The sequence below is a fragment of the Perca flavescens genome, chromosome 9 (assembly GCF_004354835.1).
Source record: "Perca flavescens isolate YP-PL-M2 chromosome 9, PFLA_1.0, whole genome shotgun sequence".
NCBI lineage: Eukaryota > Metazoa > Chordata > Actinopteri > Perciformes > Percidae > Perca > Perca flavescens.
Window position 1 is genome coordinate 3,109,707 of NC_041339.1, and position 18,539 is coordinate 3,128,245.

Below are 18,539 nucleotides of genomic sequence, written 5' to 3' on the forward strand. Positions count from 1 at the left end.
ATCACTGATGTCAGTTCTAGATTAGAGGCTGAAGTAGCCAACAAGAACCTACTAACAAGAACTCCTGTAATGTCAATACAATAAAAATGGACCTACATAACAAAGTTCGTTCACTGCTGGCTACAAGTTCAAGCACAACAAAGGCTGTCACTTGAATAGCGTTTTGAGCTAACGTTAGCAATCAAACAATCATAGATAGCTAAAACGTTTTTGAAATGATTTCCATCTTCTGATATTGTTTGTAATGAGAAAAGTTTATTATTTTATGGATTTCACAATGCAGTTGGATCCGGATCCCTTGGCGTTATGCCGTAAAACGTTTAAATCTGGGCATGTGCAACTCACATCTGCACTCAACTCACATCGGGTAGTAACAAAGGGCAAAGGTGTATGTGATTACCTATAGAGGTTTCACATGTAAACCTTCAGGGGGGTGGGAGGTGGAGAGGCTTCCCCCTGAAGTAGTTATAAGATGGGGAAGAAAATCAGCTCAATAAACTATGTCTGCCAGAATAATTTCCTGTATATTCTGTATCACTGCTCTATGTTTACACGGAGTGAAGGATTCAAACCACAGACTGTTTACATAGCTGGTTACGTATAGCCATTCCTTCAGGGTGAAAATATTTTAGCCTTCTATACACATTTCCCCCAAATTCAGCACATTATTTGGCATCTTTGGAAACTTCAGGACATCTACTAGAATAGTGAGAGTGTTTGGCTGCAGGCATGAGTTTGACAGTTTGCTGCTTGTTTGAATGAACGGATGAATAAAGGTGAGTTGGAGATACGCATATAAAAAATAATGCAGGAGCAGCATAACACAAACAATTAAAGATACATTTCATGACAAAGTTTTAGTAAAACTTGACTTTAAAAAGCCATGCCAGTATACATATCATAAAAAGCTAAAGACATATGCAGCTCTATAGTTTGATTGCACAGTGCTTAATAATGACTGCAGTGAGTTCTGGCTTCCCATTGGTTGAAAGGTGTAACATGATGTCTGTGCTTGTTGGTTATTGTAGTTAAAGCTATGGAGAACACGCTCTTTTTTAATGGGTTTTTGGTAACATTTTCATGTTATTCAGTGCTGTTCATTGAAAACCATGCATCTCCAAACTTAGTGATTTTCAAAAAAGTTCCAAACAAATTAAGGATTAAGTGCGATTTTCTGTTGTATTTCTTAGGGTTAAATAAACCATAAAAAAAAAATAGGGTAGGTGACACTTTGGAGATACTGTACATGGTTTTCACAGGACAGCAACAAAAGCTGAAAACAAAAACCTACAGTCATTGGAAACAAATATTCCATATTAGTTTCTTTAGCGAACCTAAATAGTCTAAATATTGCATTAGGTGCATGCTAGAAGAAGCCAATAAAATGTTAAAGAGTTATTGCACTTTAGTGAAAAAATCAGCTGATGATAATCAAAGCTGCAGGTGCAGTAGGGGTGTCACCAAGTTCAAACCCCTCCGCCCGTCCCTCCCTGGCCTCTCTTTAAACAGCCGCCTCCCTGGAGGAGAGTCATCGGACGCCACGGGCCAGCCTCCAGCCTTCAGCCTCCAGCCTCCGGCCTCCTCACACCCAGCCCACTTCTTTATTCTTTGTATATGTGACCTTGCTCCTGAAGAAAACGTATTATGGATTAAACAAACATACGTCTTTGTGATGAAGTACCTTTCTCTAGCATCCTCTACTTTATCATCACATGGCTTAAAGCCTTTTTCTTCTCAAGAAGATCCTTCACTGAGGTCTGTGTTTTTTTCTGATTTATATGTAGATCAGGTCTGGTCCAAAGATGCTCCTACAGTATCCTCACTGTAGAGATATCTTCTTCTTTTTCTTCTTCCATCCACACAAACATCTCTCACTCACACTTAAAACAAATGTACTCTCTTGGGCATTGTCATGCTTCAGAATGAGACTTTTTAAGAGTGTGTTTAGCATTCAGGTTTGGTCATTCCTTCCCCCCCCCCGTTCTCTGCCAAGAGATCCTCTTCAAACCTTGGAGTGTCACGAGGGGCGGGGGGATCGATTTGATTCTAATCGGACCATGAAAAGAACATGATCTAACTACTTTCAGACCGGAGTATATATACACTCTCCCTCTCTCCATCCCCCCCCCACACACACACTTTAGTGCAAGCACAATGAAGCTGGCCAATTTGAAAAGCTTTGAATGTCTCGTCAATGACTTTGTGAATACAGGGGAGAGAGAGAGAGAGAGAGAGAGAGATTTGGAGAGGAGAAGAGGGAGAGAGCGAGTGAGTGAGGAAAGCAGGAAAAAAGGCCAGGGGAGCAGACAGAAAAATTCCAAGAGTTGTTTAAGCGTGGGTGGATTCATTTGCATGACAGCGCCATGTGAATAAGACTGACCTCTTGGACCGCCCCAGTGCTAGGCCGAGCTGCAGCCTGACGTGCAGGCTTTGACCCAGCTCATTGACTCTGAATGGATACTCTGTCAAAGGGAGGGACCTTGCAGCTCTCAGCCGGACCGGCATCTGCAGACCTCCTGTTTGACACCCAGCTATACCTCCAATTCCATCCCTACTGCTATCACAGAGAGCAGTGCGCACACAGAGATACACACACACACACACACACACACACACACACACACACACACACCATTAGGCAAAGCTCCAAAACTCTCTTATCACTGAGCCCCAGACCTGCATGAAGAATCACAGAAACAGTTAAAACATTTGCAAAGACCTTTCTTTACTTCTTCAGAACAAACACACACTCACACACACACACACACACACACACACACACACACACACACACACACACACACACGACAGGTGCAGCAAAGCTCTTGCACGTGCAGCTCCCATAAACACGCTTCACTTGATGGCTCTATGATTAACTGCACCAGGCAGGTGAGAGGACATAGAGTGGACCAGGGGGGAGTTGGAGCGATGCGGTCTGCATACAAATCTCCGGAGCTGCCCCGACATCCCCCTCAACCCCATACAAAGTTGTGACTCAGTGCAAACACAAAGCTCAGAGAGCTTACAAACACTCCATCCATTTATCTGGCTGGCACAGAGCTGGGACGGTGCAGACAGGAGCTCCTGACCTCCGCTGTCTAGATACGGTGAAAAGGAAGCCCACTGCACTTGGAAATGCAAACAGTGTGGAGCAAAACACTTATTAAATTTCTATGAATTAGCTTTTCAAAGAAAAAAAGACAAGTATAGTGCAATGAATGGCTGATTATGACAAGGGATGGTGCAGTTTCTGTTGGAGACTCATTTTACAAAGAGCTAGGTGTGAGTGCTGGCCAGCGCTGGCCCGCAGCGTAGGCAGTAAAAAAAAAAAAAAAAAAAAAAAAAAACGTTGAACAAAAACACTAAAAAAATCACAAAAGTATCAACGGATGTCAAAAAGCATGGGGGAAAACGTTGAAAAAAACCACCAAAAAATTCTGAAAAAAAGACCAAAACGTAAAAAAAAAACTGAAAGAATAAAAAATTCGAAAAAAGTGGCACAAATGTTCAAAAAAGCAGAATAAAACTGGTTAGGGCCTGCTCTGGTGCAGACATTCAAAGTACACAATTCTAAATCATAACCTTATTTCTTCTAGCACCCACATCCCCTCCATTCCAGCACCTTTATGTACAATTTACATGTAGGCCTATGCATTTATTATTGTGGACTCACTGCAACAAAGCTGCTTATTAATTCACTACCTAAAAAGATGGAAAGGCTGCATGGTGTTTATGGGTTACAGTAACAATCTGCACTTTTGAAATTCTGACTTAATAATTTGAATTTGTGTGTTTTATTAGAAAATACTATCATGGGGAGCTGAGTTTTGTGTCCACCATACATCACTGTGCAGTAGAGAAAGAGTTACTGTATGCTGAACATTCATCTTTACCAAATATAACTTTTTTGTGTGTTTTGGGGTGAAACTGAAGTTTTATAATCAAGTATTTTCAGTTAAACACATTTCAAGTACCAAAAGAAAAAGAACCATTTACACACAGTGGCCTCGTACATAGTGTTATATTCATAGACATATATACATAGACGTTTATGTATATATGTCTGGTTATATTTATCATAGCCTATATATTATTGAAATATCATTACTGATGTGTGTTTTTAATGTTTTCAAGGTTTTTTTGTCAGGTTGTTATCTATGGCAATACATCGTATTTCATTAAGTGATTGTATATTTTGAAAGAAACTTAATTTGAAAAGTAACAAGCTAACAGATAAATGTAGTAGAGTAAAAGTATACATTAACATTCAAATTGAACATTTTAAGTCTAGTACAAGTACCTTAAAATTGTACTTAAGTACAGTACTGAAGTAAACAGACTTACAGTTGTGACACTACTGCACTGACTGTAGAGCCAAAATGATTCTTTAATTTAGAGATTTTCGGAAATTCCTCCCCTGTCCTAAAATGTGTACAGAAACGTGCCGGAAATGTGGAAATGATTTAATCCATTCACTGTATCAATTGTATTTATGTCTAGGTGTACAGTATGTATTGGTTTTATATTTGTTTGTTTCTAAAGGATTTATATATTCTAGGGAAGAAGATTAGGGCCACATGTGAAAACATTTATTTGGGTTCTGACTTTATTCTCAGAATTCTGACTTTTAAAAATTCGGACGTTAAACCGAGAGAACTGTAGAGAGCTTTTCGTTAGGTCATTGTCTGTACTATTCTGTAGTGCGGAGACTGCCTCCTTGTTGGGTTCTCAAGTAAAGTGAACTTTGATATACAGTGTTGGACAAGTTACTTTCAAAATGTAATACATTATAGATTACTAGTTACTGTGATTTGAGAGTAATTAGTTATATTACAATATTACTGTCTCTGAATTGTAATGCGTTACACTACTTTTGCATTACTTTTGAGTTACTTTCACCGACACCCCCCCACTATGATATAGAGAGAGAGAGAAAGAGAAAGAGAGAGAGAGAGAGAGATACAGTACAGTATACCCACTACAATACATTAGACTACACCACTGAAGACACTTCTGTAATACTACAGACATCCTAATTTGACAGTAACCACTTCAAACAGCTTTATTCAGCATGGTGTATTGGAAATGGTCAAGAAAATTCCAAATAGCTCAAAATGGGATTACAGCATGTTCTAATTAGAGTTTTGCACTTTTGAACTGAATCACATGACTTCTAAAATAATATGGCACATAGAAAACAAACAGCCCTCTGGGCTGCAGCCCCTGTGCTGACTCACTGAGCTGGAGGGTGGATGCAGCGGTCCGCCAAACTCCAGCCAGTTCATGTGATGCCCCCAACGGCCCGCCGCACAATTAGCTGCCTGTTGTGTGTAATAAGCTCTGCTGGGCTTCAAAACACTTTTTTTGCTATTAAACCTTGTGATGCTCTCGATAGACGCCGACTGTTGGGTGGATGCGAACACTAAATCTGCCAATTCACAGTGGACCGCTCTCACAATTTCTAAAGAAAAATGAGGAAAAAAAACAACCTCTTTGGCAGTTTCACAGATAATTTCTCATCAGCAATTTAGTCATGATCTAAAGTCAAACGCTTTATTATGATCAGAATATTCAGTTACATTTACTTTGAAATCCCTTATACTCTTTACTCCTTAAACAGGATCTTCAACATATGAAGCTAAACTGATACAGTTGCTGACAAAGTGTTAAAGTGAAATTTTCTTCCTTCATGTTTTGAAAAGCTTTTTGCTTTTTTTTTAGCTCTGTATCTGAGAATTACACAAGACAGTAAAGGAGTGTCTGTGGCTGCCTACTGCCAATTAACACATATAAATCTGATAATCCTCTCATAAAAAGAATCACATGCGCTGGCGGGAAGGAACACATCCATCGCTCTAAAATACGAACAGTGGAATGGATGTGAATACACACTAAAATGCCAACAGCTGTAACGATGAAGAAGACAACGACAGAGGAAAAACATCCTGATCGAGGCTTTCGTCCCCAATGAGCCGGAAAATGTCTCAGAGTCCTGACAGCTCGCTCTCGACCTTCCTTTAAACTTCTGCACATCTTCCAATAAATCACACTATATTCGTAATAATAGATGGGGAAATACGGCCATCATGTCAATTGAGGATCTCGTGAAAGCTTTCCCATTTGTTTGAAAAGCCCCTATTTGACCTCGTCTATAGGACGAGTTTAGAGCGGCAAGCTGACACTAACGGGCAACGATGAGAATCAACATAACGACAAACTCTACTCAACACGACACTTTTCTAGATCAATATTAAATCTGGAGAGATTACACATAGGAAAATAAATCAGAAATATTACTTATCTAAGAATAAAGTCCCTTGATCTGTCCTCTTTGGCTACATTTAGCATGAATGGGGAACAGCAAAGAGGATGCTAATTAAAACAGAAGCTGCAGGTTTACAGGGAATAAAGAAGTGATTGACAGGTATAAGGTGCCGATAACATGCAGAAGAAACATTTGGGTTTGTTTACTTCTTCACAGTCTGATAAACAAGAGGACAGGGAGATTGCGGCCTGTGCCTATTCATGGCGCCGGCAGGCGACAAAAGACGCGGCCCTGGACACACATTCCAGCCTGCTTCCGCTCCAGCACACAAGCTCAATCCCAGGGATTTCCCCTTTCAGAAAGGGAGAAAAAGGGCTACAATATCACCTCCTTTAGATTGAGGGAGAGACCGGTCGGGGTAACCGGGTGGAGGGACTCCTGTCATTCACTCCTTTGAAACGTTTCCTGATTTGAGCTTCAGGGGAAGTCAGGATCTCTCTGTTCATGAGCAGAGGAGGGGTGGGAACCTTTCAGGTTTTGGCTGAGGCTGTTCAGGGAGGACGTGATCGGTCTCCATCTATAACCACAGTTGCTTTTAATTTGCGAAATAATTTGTATCCGTGGTGGAGTTGTGCTGTGCAGAGATGAGCATGTGTTCAGATAAAGTCTAAAGGGGAAAAAAAAAAAAGCAAATCATTAACAAATACATAAAACAGCATCTTGATCTTCCTAGAAAACCAGCGAGGAGCACAATAATGAGTCCTTACAGCTGATCACTCCTGCGGGGAGAACATGCACTACAAAGTGACCAACAATGGAATAGCTCCCTATTATAAAAAGGATAGAATTTCAGGACTGTTTGACGACTCAAGCGAGAAGAGATTGAAATAAGGGCGGCTGTGTGTGCACGCTGCCTCTGTAATGGCATTTGCTTAGTCTTTTGGAAACAACAGAGGAGGCAGAGGGACAAATCAGGGCTCGAACAATGAGCTTTAATAAAGACGTTTCTCTGGGAACTTAACCGTGATCGGCGTCACTTATCGGTCGGTGTTTATCTCATTTCCGAGGCTCGTTAATTGTGTGCGCAGACGCATACACATGCCGCAGCGCTGAGTGCGGACACGCAGACACACTCGTTGGCGCAGGGGCACACTTCAGTCTGGAGTGTCTGGTCTGAGCAGCTCTGGGAGACTGAGAAGCGTCTCTCTAATTAGAGGGAGCCTGGTGCAGGACATCTCTATAGGCCATCGACAGGGCCCTCGCTGGCTTTGTCCAGCAGCCTCTTCTTACACTGAAGCTGTCACTTTACTTTTTTCTATAGCAGTGAGGGCCGTGCTCCCTAACAGTGTTGTTGTCTTTTTTTCCAATCACAGAAACCGTTTTGTGGACATTTTTTTTAAAGACATGAGCTGCAACACAACACTCCCATACTGAAACAGATGTAATTTCTCAGGGTGGGGTAAAAAAATATCGATTCACGTATGGGTCGTGATATTTTTCCGATGTTTTTTAAAGTCGGTTCTTTTCCCCAGGTTTGATATTTTTATTTTTATGAATTTGTTTTTATTTATTTTTTTATTTGGGCATTTCTGCCTTTATTTGATAGGAAAGCTGAGATATGAAAGCTGAGAGAGAGGGGGGATGACATGTAGGAAAACCGTCACAGGTCAAACTCGGAACCCTGGACTTTCTGCGTCGAGGAATAAACCTCTGCATATGTGCGCCCGTTCTACCAACTGAGCTAACCGGCCACTTATTTATTTTTACCAATGATTCACCTGAATATTTTCTGTTTACACTGTACCGCCGATGGCGACTACATCATATCTGCTTCCAGCAAAACAGAACAAAAGCAGAAAAATGCAGAAAATCCATGTTATGTACTTCTTTACAGATGAAATTAATGTCAGACTGACTGACTGACATGTGATGTGCATTGTTTTTAGAAAACAATTAGTTTTTTTTGCACATTATTGTTTAGGAATGTATGAGGATATATTGTCTCTAGAAGTGTATTCTTCCACTTTTGTTTTTGTTAAAGAAGGAAAAGAAAATCGCAATGCTCAATACTATCGAATCGCAATGCTTCTAGAATCACAATAAATGAAAATCGCAGTACAAATTGAATCGGCGCCCACGTATCATGAAAGATTTTAATCGGAACAATAGTCCCAGGCCTAGTGGCCTCCTGATCCACTTTTGCACTGAAAATTGAAACGTTAGCTTATTGATCTTGACAAACTCCCGGCTGTGAGACGTTAAAAAGGGACTGCTTTGCTTTGTTTCTCCGGCTAACTTGTCACGGCATTTTAAAATGTAATTATTTCCGACTCATTTTTGCATAGAAACCTAATTATTCACTGAGATATAAATTAGATTCCACATTCATGGAGACCATGAACCCCCTAAACTCCTGCAGGATGCTATTCACTGGCAAGCCTCTTTCTCCCTCTTTTCTCTGCAAACCATGAGATGGAGAGCAGCCACTGCAGCTGCTATTCACATCAAGCAGATAATTGTTGATGAAAAGTCATTGCGTGGCATTATGTTGTCCACAGGATCATTGTTCATTTTCCCCCCATCGCCATTGAGATCTATATGGAGGACCAGAGTGTTTCCTTTGAGTTTTGGTATTCAGGATCTGTTGCCTGGTAACTAATAAAGGGGCAAATCATCCACTGTATTGGCCAAGATGGGCCGCAGACACAACAATGCAAGGTTTGTAAAAAGGCGTTGAAACAAGTTAATGACGCTTGTTCAACAAAACATTAATGGACTTCTTCACGCTATAATATGGCATGGGATGCGATGTGAATGAGAGGGGGGAACTTTAGCAGTGCACTTTTACAAAGTTTGTGTGTTTTTAGTACTGGGAGGAGCCTGTTACACACCCCCCCCCCACACACACACACACACACACACCTTTTTCCCCTCTCTTTGATGCACTTGCACACACTCTCATACCTGAAATGTTGTTTGCCACTCAGGGGGAATGAATTTAAGACTAACCCAATCTCTGAAGAGAACCAACTTGTTTTAAATCCCCTATTTAAATTGAATTTTCATGTTATTGAATGGGCCAGTGATTAATTGCCCATCAGCATGATTTGAAAAGGGGGGGGTGAGTAGTGGAGGGCAACTGCTGCACTTTAAAGTAAAAGGCGCACAACATTGGAGAGAAAGACGAGGCAAGAGAGAGAGAGGTGGGGGCCTGAGAGCTGTACACATTTCTCATTTTTTTGTATATATAATCTAACGTTTAAACAGTGAGTGATATAGCACAGCTCCATTGGTTGCACAGGCTTCTTGTAACCGAGCGGACAAAAAAAACTGCAGCCCTGTCACCCCGAGCAGAATAAAAGGGAATCAAAGGATTTTTCCCTTAAATGGACTAATTTTCTCCTTGAATTATGAAAGTAATGGCTAGGTAACAGCCTGTGCTCAGTACCCGACGGCTTAATGCTTCCTAAATCCTTCCACGTGGCTCCACTAGTCCACTAGCAATTAGGCCTCATTATAGCCTCATAAAGGGTCTCATTTGTGGGATTACTTAATAGACAATGAAATTTTATCGTGCAGAATTATGGAAAAATAATATTAGAGCTCGCATGGCGTGTTGAGGGCGCGCGCCACGCATCATTCCGCCTGGTTTGCTCTCTCTCTCTCTCTCTCTCTCTCTCTCTCTCTCTCTCTCTCTCTCTCTCTCTCTCTCTCTCTTGTTTCAGACTGCTATCTGTACCATAACAACTCTGTGGCTTCCTTGTCAAGCGCTGGATTCACTTTATTAGAGCAATTACTGTCTGTGTGACAGACAGACACGTTTGTTTGGATCCTAACTGCGGTTGGATTTTAAAGACTTTCTAATTCTTTCAAAGACTGCATTTTAACTCACGCTTCAATAAGCGCTCCAGTTTGCTCTAATCATGCATGTGCTCCATAATGAAGAGTTTTTATTTAAGAAAAAAAGGGGGGGCAATATAAACAATTTAAAAAAAATCCACTTATTAAAAACTTGGCACCCACTCCCAACAGGCCAGTTCCATGTTATTCTGTGAGGTCAGAGGAGAAACTAACACACGTTGTGTTGGATCTGCACCACGGACCTGCTGACGGCCCGCCTCTGTCTGAAGGGCCGAGGCGTTACTTGGCAGATGAAAGCAGAAGCTAAACCTACCGGTGACCCGCCCGGGGATCAAACTCGCTAATTATTGTCACAAGATGAAGGATTAACGCATTTCTGAAATAGCTGCCTGTTTACACCCGCACAGACCGACCATTATAAACACTTTCTAATTGAATCCTAATCGCCATCGAATAACCGCTGCGGCCCAGACTCGCCATCACTTCATAATTCTTTAATTGCTGGAAGTGAAACTTGGACCAACCGGATTCAAAGTATGATTAGGCTGCAGGGCAAATTAGTGCTTATATAGTCGCGTGCACAATTCCTTAAATGGCATTCGGGGGAAAAATAAATCCACTATGGAATAAAAGTAGGCCTGGATAGAGTCCATTATATAGCTTTGCTTACATTCCAGTTCATCACGTCATGGAAAGAATTTTAATTCATCTGTAGATTGAATTTTGGGGAGAAAAAAAAAGAATAAAGACAGTGATTATTCTGTTAACCCACAGCACCTGCTCCTACAGGTGCATCTTTCAGCTATTTCATCTGACTTATTTAATGCAAATCCAAATTACATTTTACAATTTCAGATTTCTATCTGACCAGTTCCTAAAAATCCTATAAATAAAATTTTTTTGCAGCACGTTTGTGAAAAAATATATTTCTAAAAGCTTCATATTTTTGTTACATTGTTTCAAAATTATTCTTATTGGATAATTTAGGTCTGCTGAAGAAAGCCCTGCAGTGCAGAACTTATAGTTCATAAGAAAATATATTTTAAAAAAAATGTATGTATTTGTAATGTGGCTGGTTATGGTATTCTAGTGCCCAAGACTTTTCTAAATTCGAGGATTGAAAAAAAAGAAGGAAATCTGCAAGATGTGATTGGAGGCCCGGGGAGACGTCACGTGGTTTGGGTCGCTGACAGTATAAACCTTTGGAATCGGGTGCGCACGTGGGTGACGCTGCAGGGCCAACCCTCTTCGGGGTCCCTTTTGTTAAACCATCAAACATAAGCACCTTTGGAGATCCCGAGGGGTTCAGATGAGAAACAGCTATCATCCTGTGCACGGAGAGATCAGTTATCAGCAGCGCAGCCATGTCGAGGTCTTTTTACGTCGACTCTTTAATAATCAAGGATACGGTTCGACCAGGACCGGTTGAGCATCCAGGACAAGACTTCCTTATTCCCATCAGCATGCATTCTCCGAGCGTAATGACCGTCACCGCTCCGGTCTGTCCATCCAGGAAAACTGGGACTTTCTGTGTTTGCCCGCTGTGCGTCACGTCCCACATCCACTCTTCCCGCAGTGGCATTCCCATGCTGAAGAGTCAGTTTCCAGGAGCGGAGGCACAGTACTGTCAGAGGATAGCGCATCATCAGTCTTCTGCACTCGCGCACCCGGGACATACACCTGTCTGCACGCCCACCTTCAGCGTCACAGATCCCAGGAGATACCACTGTCTTTCTATTGGTAAGCCACCTGTTTGCTTCACTCTCCACTCACAACACTGTTCGCCACCTGTTTGACAGTCTTCCTACCCTTCGTGATGCCCTTTCAGTTAGATGAATGCTTGGCTTTTACGCACAATGATTTACGCGCGATGTTTTTGCGCCATTTGCATCTGCGATTGAGTTACAAAAAAGAATTAAACGTCTGACATCAATTTGTTTCTCTCCAACAGGCGCCTCCGAGAACAGCCACATACAGAATGGCAAGAGGATGCGCACGGCTTTCACAAGCACGCAACTCCTGGAACTTGAAAGGGAGTTTTCCACGAACATGTATCTTTCAAGACTCAGGAGAATCGAAATCGCCACGTATCTGAGCCTGTCAGAGAAGCAGGTGAAAATCTGGTTTCAGAACCGCAGGGTGAAGCACAAGAAGGAGGGGAAAGCCACCCAAAGGAGCGCGCACAGCGGTTGCAAGTGCGCAAGCGGTCACACAGACTATTCGAGGTCAGAGGACGAGGAATCTCTGTCTCCGGCCTCTGCTTCGGAAGAGAAAGAGGTGTCACCCATCTGAGAGAAACGCGACTCTCCATGGAGAGATCCCACCGCTGGCACTTCTATCTGCCCTGCTGTAGCTATGGGTTACAGCATTTCGCAACCTCTGGGCCAAAAACCTCCTGCATGAAGTCTGAGAAAAAGTGTTAAAAATGTTGTTCTTCACTTCATGTTTATCCTGCTTTTAAATGAAAGGAACAATGTGAATACATGTTTTACCCCTGTGGTGAAATAATGGGAATCATGACCTAGGCTGTGTCGTAATGATGATGTAATTTTTATCCCTTCAGGGTCCCACCTACATACCCAGGTCTAGCTTACTATCCCCAGTAAATGTTTTCAACTACTGCCTAACATCCCATTACTGTCAGCGAGGTTGTGTGGTAATAAAAGCCCTTTAGGCCTGCCCCGTGGGGAACCTGTACGCAACAATTTGTAAACTATGTATATGTGTATTTATTGTAATAAACATGACGAGTTGACCTAAGAAGTTGTCAGTGTGCTGATTATGACCAATCCTGTGTTCAGGTATAAAAAATAAGGACCTAATAATGCAAAATATATATATATATATATATATATATATATATATTTTAGTCATATATTTTAGTCATTTAATTTTTTGTAAGAGTTTGAAGAAATGTGTTTTCGCATGTATTCAAGTTGAGACGTTTCCAACTAAAATGGCCCACATACATAAATGCCCTTCATTATTGCATTTTAAATTGAATATAAATAATCTGCTTATACTATGATGCATTATTATTATATTATGATTATTATCAATTTATCGACACATTGATAACCGGGAAGAACTGGTCCTATAGTTTTGATGATATACTGAATATTAGTATCCCCTGTATAATGAAGTGCAGAGCTTTATCCCACACATCAGGGGTTCATAATATGAGTGGACAAAATATTTGAAACACCTTTCAAGACAACTGGATCCAGTAAAACACCACCACCAACTCCATCTTTAAAAAAAAAAAAAAAAAGTTGGATCAATTTCCCTGAAAAAAATAAAATAAAATAAAAAAAAGTTCACAGAGGGAGTTCCCTTTTTGCATTTCAATACATTAGATCACCTTTCTACTTTTCTGGCCAATCGTGAGTAAAAGCTAAAGAGTTCTGCACAAAGTGCACATTAACTATGAGCGCAGTTTTTTCCAACTACAGTTTTACAACCTTCCCAACTCTTTTCTATCAATCGACAAAGTACCTGACATTACATGTGCTGCTATGTTTAATATAGTAGAGCCAATGTTCACTGTGCGTTTTATTTTATTTTTATTTTTTGATACGATGATACAAGCTATTTAATTATCAATGGACGGAGTGAGCTATATGAAAGTGTAGCTGTAATTTCTCCTTAGATCCGACCACAAAAGGGTACCCGATAACGCCCCGTGGGGAGCAGCCAATAGTCCATTAATGTTCACTTTTGAAAAGATTTTGGGTTGTCCAAAGCGAGTTTAATTGCGTTTTCGGTCCCACGTTGGTTGATTATGCTGCTATTGCTTGAAACCCCAGAACAAGGATATATAGAAGTGGGCAAAGGCTTTGACAGGTTAGATTGTCCTGCCTTGGGACTTGCATTTAGCCGGAGACCCCCGACGGCTGTGTGCTCAGAGAGCTTTGAGAGACAGCTACAGGGTTCCTCCGAGCGACACAGAACGATTTAGTCACTGTTTCATTAGGCACTATTTGAACCTTTCAACTTATGGTGAATTAAAGGGGGCACGCTCAAATGGAAAGACTGTGAGGTGGGGGATTACGTAGGAGGGGACATTGGAAATTAGCTGACGCCTAATTTAACTCGGTTCTGTCAGAGTTTGGGATACATTCCTAATTGAGAGGGGAAGCAGGTGAAGTTTTGGTCCCACGCAGGCCCATTCAGAGCGCGAATAAATGTCCCCTTTCACGTCCCGCTGGAGATCATATATTATTGGGGGAAAGCCACCTAATGAATATATATTGAAGTTCCTATTAATCGAATTAGAGTTCCCTTGCAGGTGTGAAAGACCAATGCAGCATTTAAAGCGATTCACAATGGAATAAACCGCAGTTTTGGAGAAAGACTCCCCCGTTTCCAGCCCCACAGGACGTGACCTGCAGCCTGGAAGGCCACTATGAATCTCATTCTGACAGTGGATCTATTTGTCCAGGTCAAATGGATAAAACTGTCACACTCCCTAAAACTTTTTGATCACATGCATCAAACTAAATGTCGAAAACAGTGCCAAGCAGAGTCTGCGGAGTGTAAATTTCAGATGAAAGAGACTATACCTACCACTTTACAGAGAAACCAGGCCACTCCAAAGATGTCAGGCCCTTGCCACCATTGAAAATGTGGCAATTACGCATGACAAAAGGCAATTAATAAGAGCGCTTTTCAGCCGGTTGCAGCTGCTGTCTCATGCGGAGAGATGGAGGCTAGAAGAAGTGCCGGTGTGGAAAAGGGGAAAGCAGCGTTGTCTTTTCCAGAAGAGACGTCTACTTTACTAATGAATGGAATAAAATGCAATATAATCCTCCCTAAATGCGGCCTGTATGGATAAGCCTGACGGCTGACATCAGATAGTGTGGAGAGATCTGAAGAAGGAAGATCCTTCCTCTGAATGGTGGAAATCATCACAGCTGTAGCATTAACGGCATTTTCTGGGAGCAAAGAACCGTTTACACCTGTGGTAAACGTTTTGTACAGTTAAACGATGGTGGTGGCCTGCTGTTATAAAGACACAGATTTGTAATGCAAATGTATAGGTTGGCTGTTAGATTTGGTAGGCTATAATATAATTAACGGGGGGGGGGCATCCTGTCACAGTGTTAAAGGGCTAGTCTATGTGTGCGTGTGTGTGGTGTGTGTAAGAGTATATCATAATGGTGTCAGTTTCAAAGTAAAAGCCAAGTGGGTAAACAGAAAGAGGCAGCGCCAGTGAAACACTATTCATTTTTTTATTATAATTTTAGTTTGGCTAATTATTAATTTGCTTGTTCTTGAGGATTTGGCCAATACATGTGCTTTCTGGCTGTAAAAATGACTTCCACTTCTCTTAGTGGTTAAATCATTAAACATCTGTTATGTACGTCACTAAATCCGTCACTAAATCTGTTCAGTTTGTTGCAGTGTTACTGTGAAATCTTTTTTTTTTTTTTAAAAAAAAAAAAATCATTGCATTTTAACTGAATTCCTCTGTTATCTGCTTGTATTCATTTATTGTTTTGACATGTAAGATGTTGTGTCGTTTTTCTTCTGATTTATAAAAACTCACCTCAAACCTTGAGAGATCTCCACAAGGCCTTTGAGTTTCTCTGCAGTCCACTGCTTCAGAGAGGTCAAAGCTGCTGGAAAAAAAAAAAAAACACGGGAGAATTTTACTGATGTATTTATTTATTTATAGATAAATCGATAGAGTCAGTACTTGGGCTGAGAGGCGCCAAGACTAATTTCAGCACGCTGGACAGCTCCCACAGGGACCGCCGCCCGAAGGCCAGCGACACTGTGTGTGTGGAGTCATCTTCAGACACTCAACATCTGGATGACCGCAGCAGGACTGTTGGGTGTCCACGTGTGTAGTCCTGTTGTGTTGTATGCACTCTTAATCACAGACATGGAAGTCGGAGTGCCATGCATTCATTTATCCTGGTATTTGACCCGACTAACAACTTTTAGACAACAACAAAGTGGATACATCAGGAACAGGATGAGCTCCAAATGCTTAACCCTTGTGCTGTCTTTATGTCGAACATGCGCGCTGTAAAGACATAACTTATCATCCACTTATGTGTTACACCGTCTAGCCAACTTCATTCCAACTTATTCCCACTAGTTGTACACTTATGTTTGGAATTCATGGTCAATGAACCTCATTTTTATGAAAAGGGAATTCATTATTTTAAGAACGCTGTATGGAATCATTCACGTTATTGTTGGGCATTAAGGATGAATATTTATAAGTACAGACGTTTTGAAAATGGGTCAAATTTGACCCGAGGACAACATGAGGATTAAAGAGTAGCCTAAAAACGGATGTTTTGATGAGTGTTGTTACTTTGGGATTTTAGGGATAGTTTTCTTTTGACACAGGAAGGAGCGTGTGTCGAAATGATCAGCAAAACATGCTCAGTTTGTTTAATGTATGATGATTTCTATTGGATAAGTCGCCTCTGAACGTAGGTTACAGTTTAGATACTTAGACACATATTGCTATTTTCCCAAAGCCCCCTGGTGGACAGTCGGGGGCAAGTCCCCATGAAGAAGATGAGTAATGTTGGTAAGAGCAGTGCCCCCGACTGCTTACAGTAAGCCATGATGTGCAAACGTGTGGATTTTAAAGCTTCTGAGATTTCACTCAGCTCCATCTTTAAGTTATCTTATATCCCATATAGCCTAGTGAAGAACGCTTCTGTTATGATTTAGCAAAACTCTCGGTGATATTTGGAATCATTTGTAAAAGACAGTGCTGACTGGGGACTTCTTTATGACTTTTTATGTTGCGGTAGTGGTATTTTTAATTTTTTTAAGTTTTGGTGAAGGCAGATATTTGCCTTTTATCACGTTGGATTTATGCAAATTTTAAAATGTTGTTTTAGTTAATGTCTGTATAAAATCCGCCTCTAGAATCTTAACTTTAATTTAGTTTTTGTTTGTTTTTTAAGTGTTTTTTTCCCCCCATCTTTTTTAATTTAAATTTTCACAACAAGTAACCTACAGCACAGGCCACGGTGAGCAAGGCATAGTGAAGACAGTATGTCACTGTTGTGTATTGAGTTACGTCTTAACCACTAGAGGGCGCTGTAGTCCACAATACATTGTACTGGATGTTGGTAAGAACCGTAAAGAAGAGGGAAGAAGAAGAAGAAGAAGAAGAAGAAGAAGAAGAAGAAGAAGAAAATAAAGAAGGGAGTTTACAAAAGTTGATGCTAGCTTGACGGTCTCGTCTGTTTTGGTGTGAATAATACCGAGACATAACAAATTGGCGACGAGGATGGCGACTACCGGTGTGCCTCTTCCTGCGTTGTTCCTACCATGCACTTCCCTTCAAGTCCCCTACCCACCCACAAACCAACCCAGTTCGGGTCCAAAACAGACGGGGACACACAACACGGACCCATGCGCACTGACAAACACACCAGTAAGGGCACACAAAATCCAAACGATAAAAGTAAAAAAAATAATAGACAAATTAAAAGAGATACTTTTAAGTGTGTTTAAAAAAGATCTGTAAAATTGAGAAACTCAAACCGATTTGAGGTAAGCTTGGTCTGCCGAAATTGAGACCCTTTGTTTGGAGAACAAGGGCACTGTTCTTTTCGGCAACATGTGGAAGTAATTGCGCCAAACGGCTGCGTGGAGCTCGGAGAGGGGTGGGGGGGTGATCATCGGCCCCGGGGCTCTGCTCCATGCAGAGACACCGGTCCGATGCCCCTCTTCTACCCAGAAATGGACGATTCATAGCGGCCCATTATTCTCTTGTTGCCCGTCAGGAGAGCCCGGGGGTAAGGGGGGGCAGGGGTAAAGAAAATAAAGAAAAATAATGGCTGTGCTTTAGGACTCGGTTACCAGCTGACGCATGTGTGCCAGTAAACAGGAGTCACAGTAGTTTTCTGTGGAAAAGAAAGAACTACCCTGATGGTGTCATTTCTTTCAATAAAATGTGCAAAGGGCGATATGTGCGTGCGTGCGTGCGTGCGTGCGTGTGTGTGTGTGTGTGTGTGTGTGTGTGTGTGTGTGAGAGAGAGAGAAAGAGAGAGAAACAGAGGCTCTGATGTGGCTTATGATATGATGGTGTTGGAGCGCCCTCTATGAGTTCAGCAATCCACTGTCCCCGCTTTGTGACTGATGCACAAGAACTCCATTCACATGCATCATGCAAAAGGAAGTAAAAGAAAAAGTGCAAATTTATATTGTAATCTAGTGGTAACGCTTGGGAACGCGATCAGCTAATAATTGTACTCGCAAAACGAGAACATTTGTGCGCATGCAATAGACAGTGACATAATCAGATGCAACACGAGCTACTAAAAAAAAACACAACACACCTACTTCTGTCCTCCAAAAGATTCCGCATCCACATAAAACCCCATGAAAATGCCATTCCTGCCTTCATTTCGCCGGGGATATTTGTCTGCATTTC

The 18,539-nt window shown here is 41.4% G+C and overlaps 1 protein-coding gene and 1 long non-coding RNA gene across 2 annotated transcripts; one reads left to right on the top strand and one right to left on the bottom strand.

The window, feature by feature from the left end:
- Positions 1–5,534: 5,534 nt before the first annotated feature.
- Positions 5,535–18,530, bottom strand: LOC114561913 (uncharacterized). The gene is made up of 3 exons (XR_003693406.1): positions 18,445–18,530; positions 15,675–15,747; positions 5,535–6,932 (listed from the first exon to the last, which is right to left on the bottom strand). It is a non-coding gene; the product is annotated as an uncharacterized LOC114561913 (long non-coding RNA).
- Positions 11,347–12,829, top strand: gsx2 (GS homeobox 2). The gene is made up of 2 exons (XM_028588075.1): positions 11,347–11,866; positions 12,078–12,829. Exons 1-2 carry the CDS (start codon positions 11,491–11,493, stop codon positions 12,416–12,418), a joined length of 717 nt encoding a protein of 238 aa, XP_028443876.1. The 5' UTR covers positions 11,347–11,490; the 3' UTR covers positions 12,419–12,829.
- Positions 18,531–18,539: the final 9 nt, after the last annotated feature.

Coding starts and splice junctions, on each gene's coding strand:
- gsx2 (XM_028588075.1), top strand. CDS start 11,491: ATGTCGAGGTCTTTTTACGTCGACTCTTTAATAATCAAGGATACGGTT. Junction 11,867..12,077: donor ATACCACTGTCTTTCTATTG/GTAAGCCACCTG, acceptor TCTCTCCAACAG/GCGCCTCCGAGAACAGCCAC.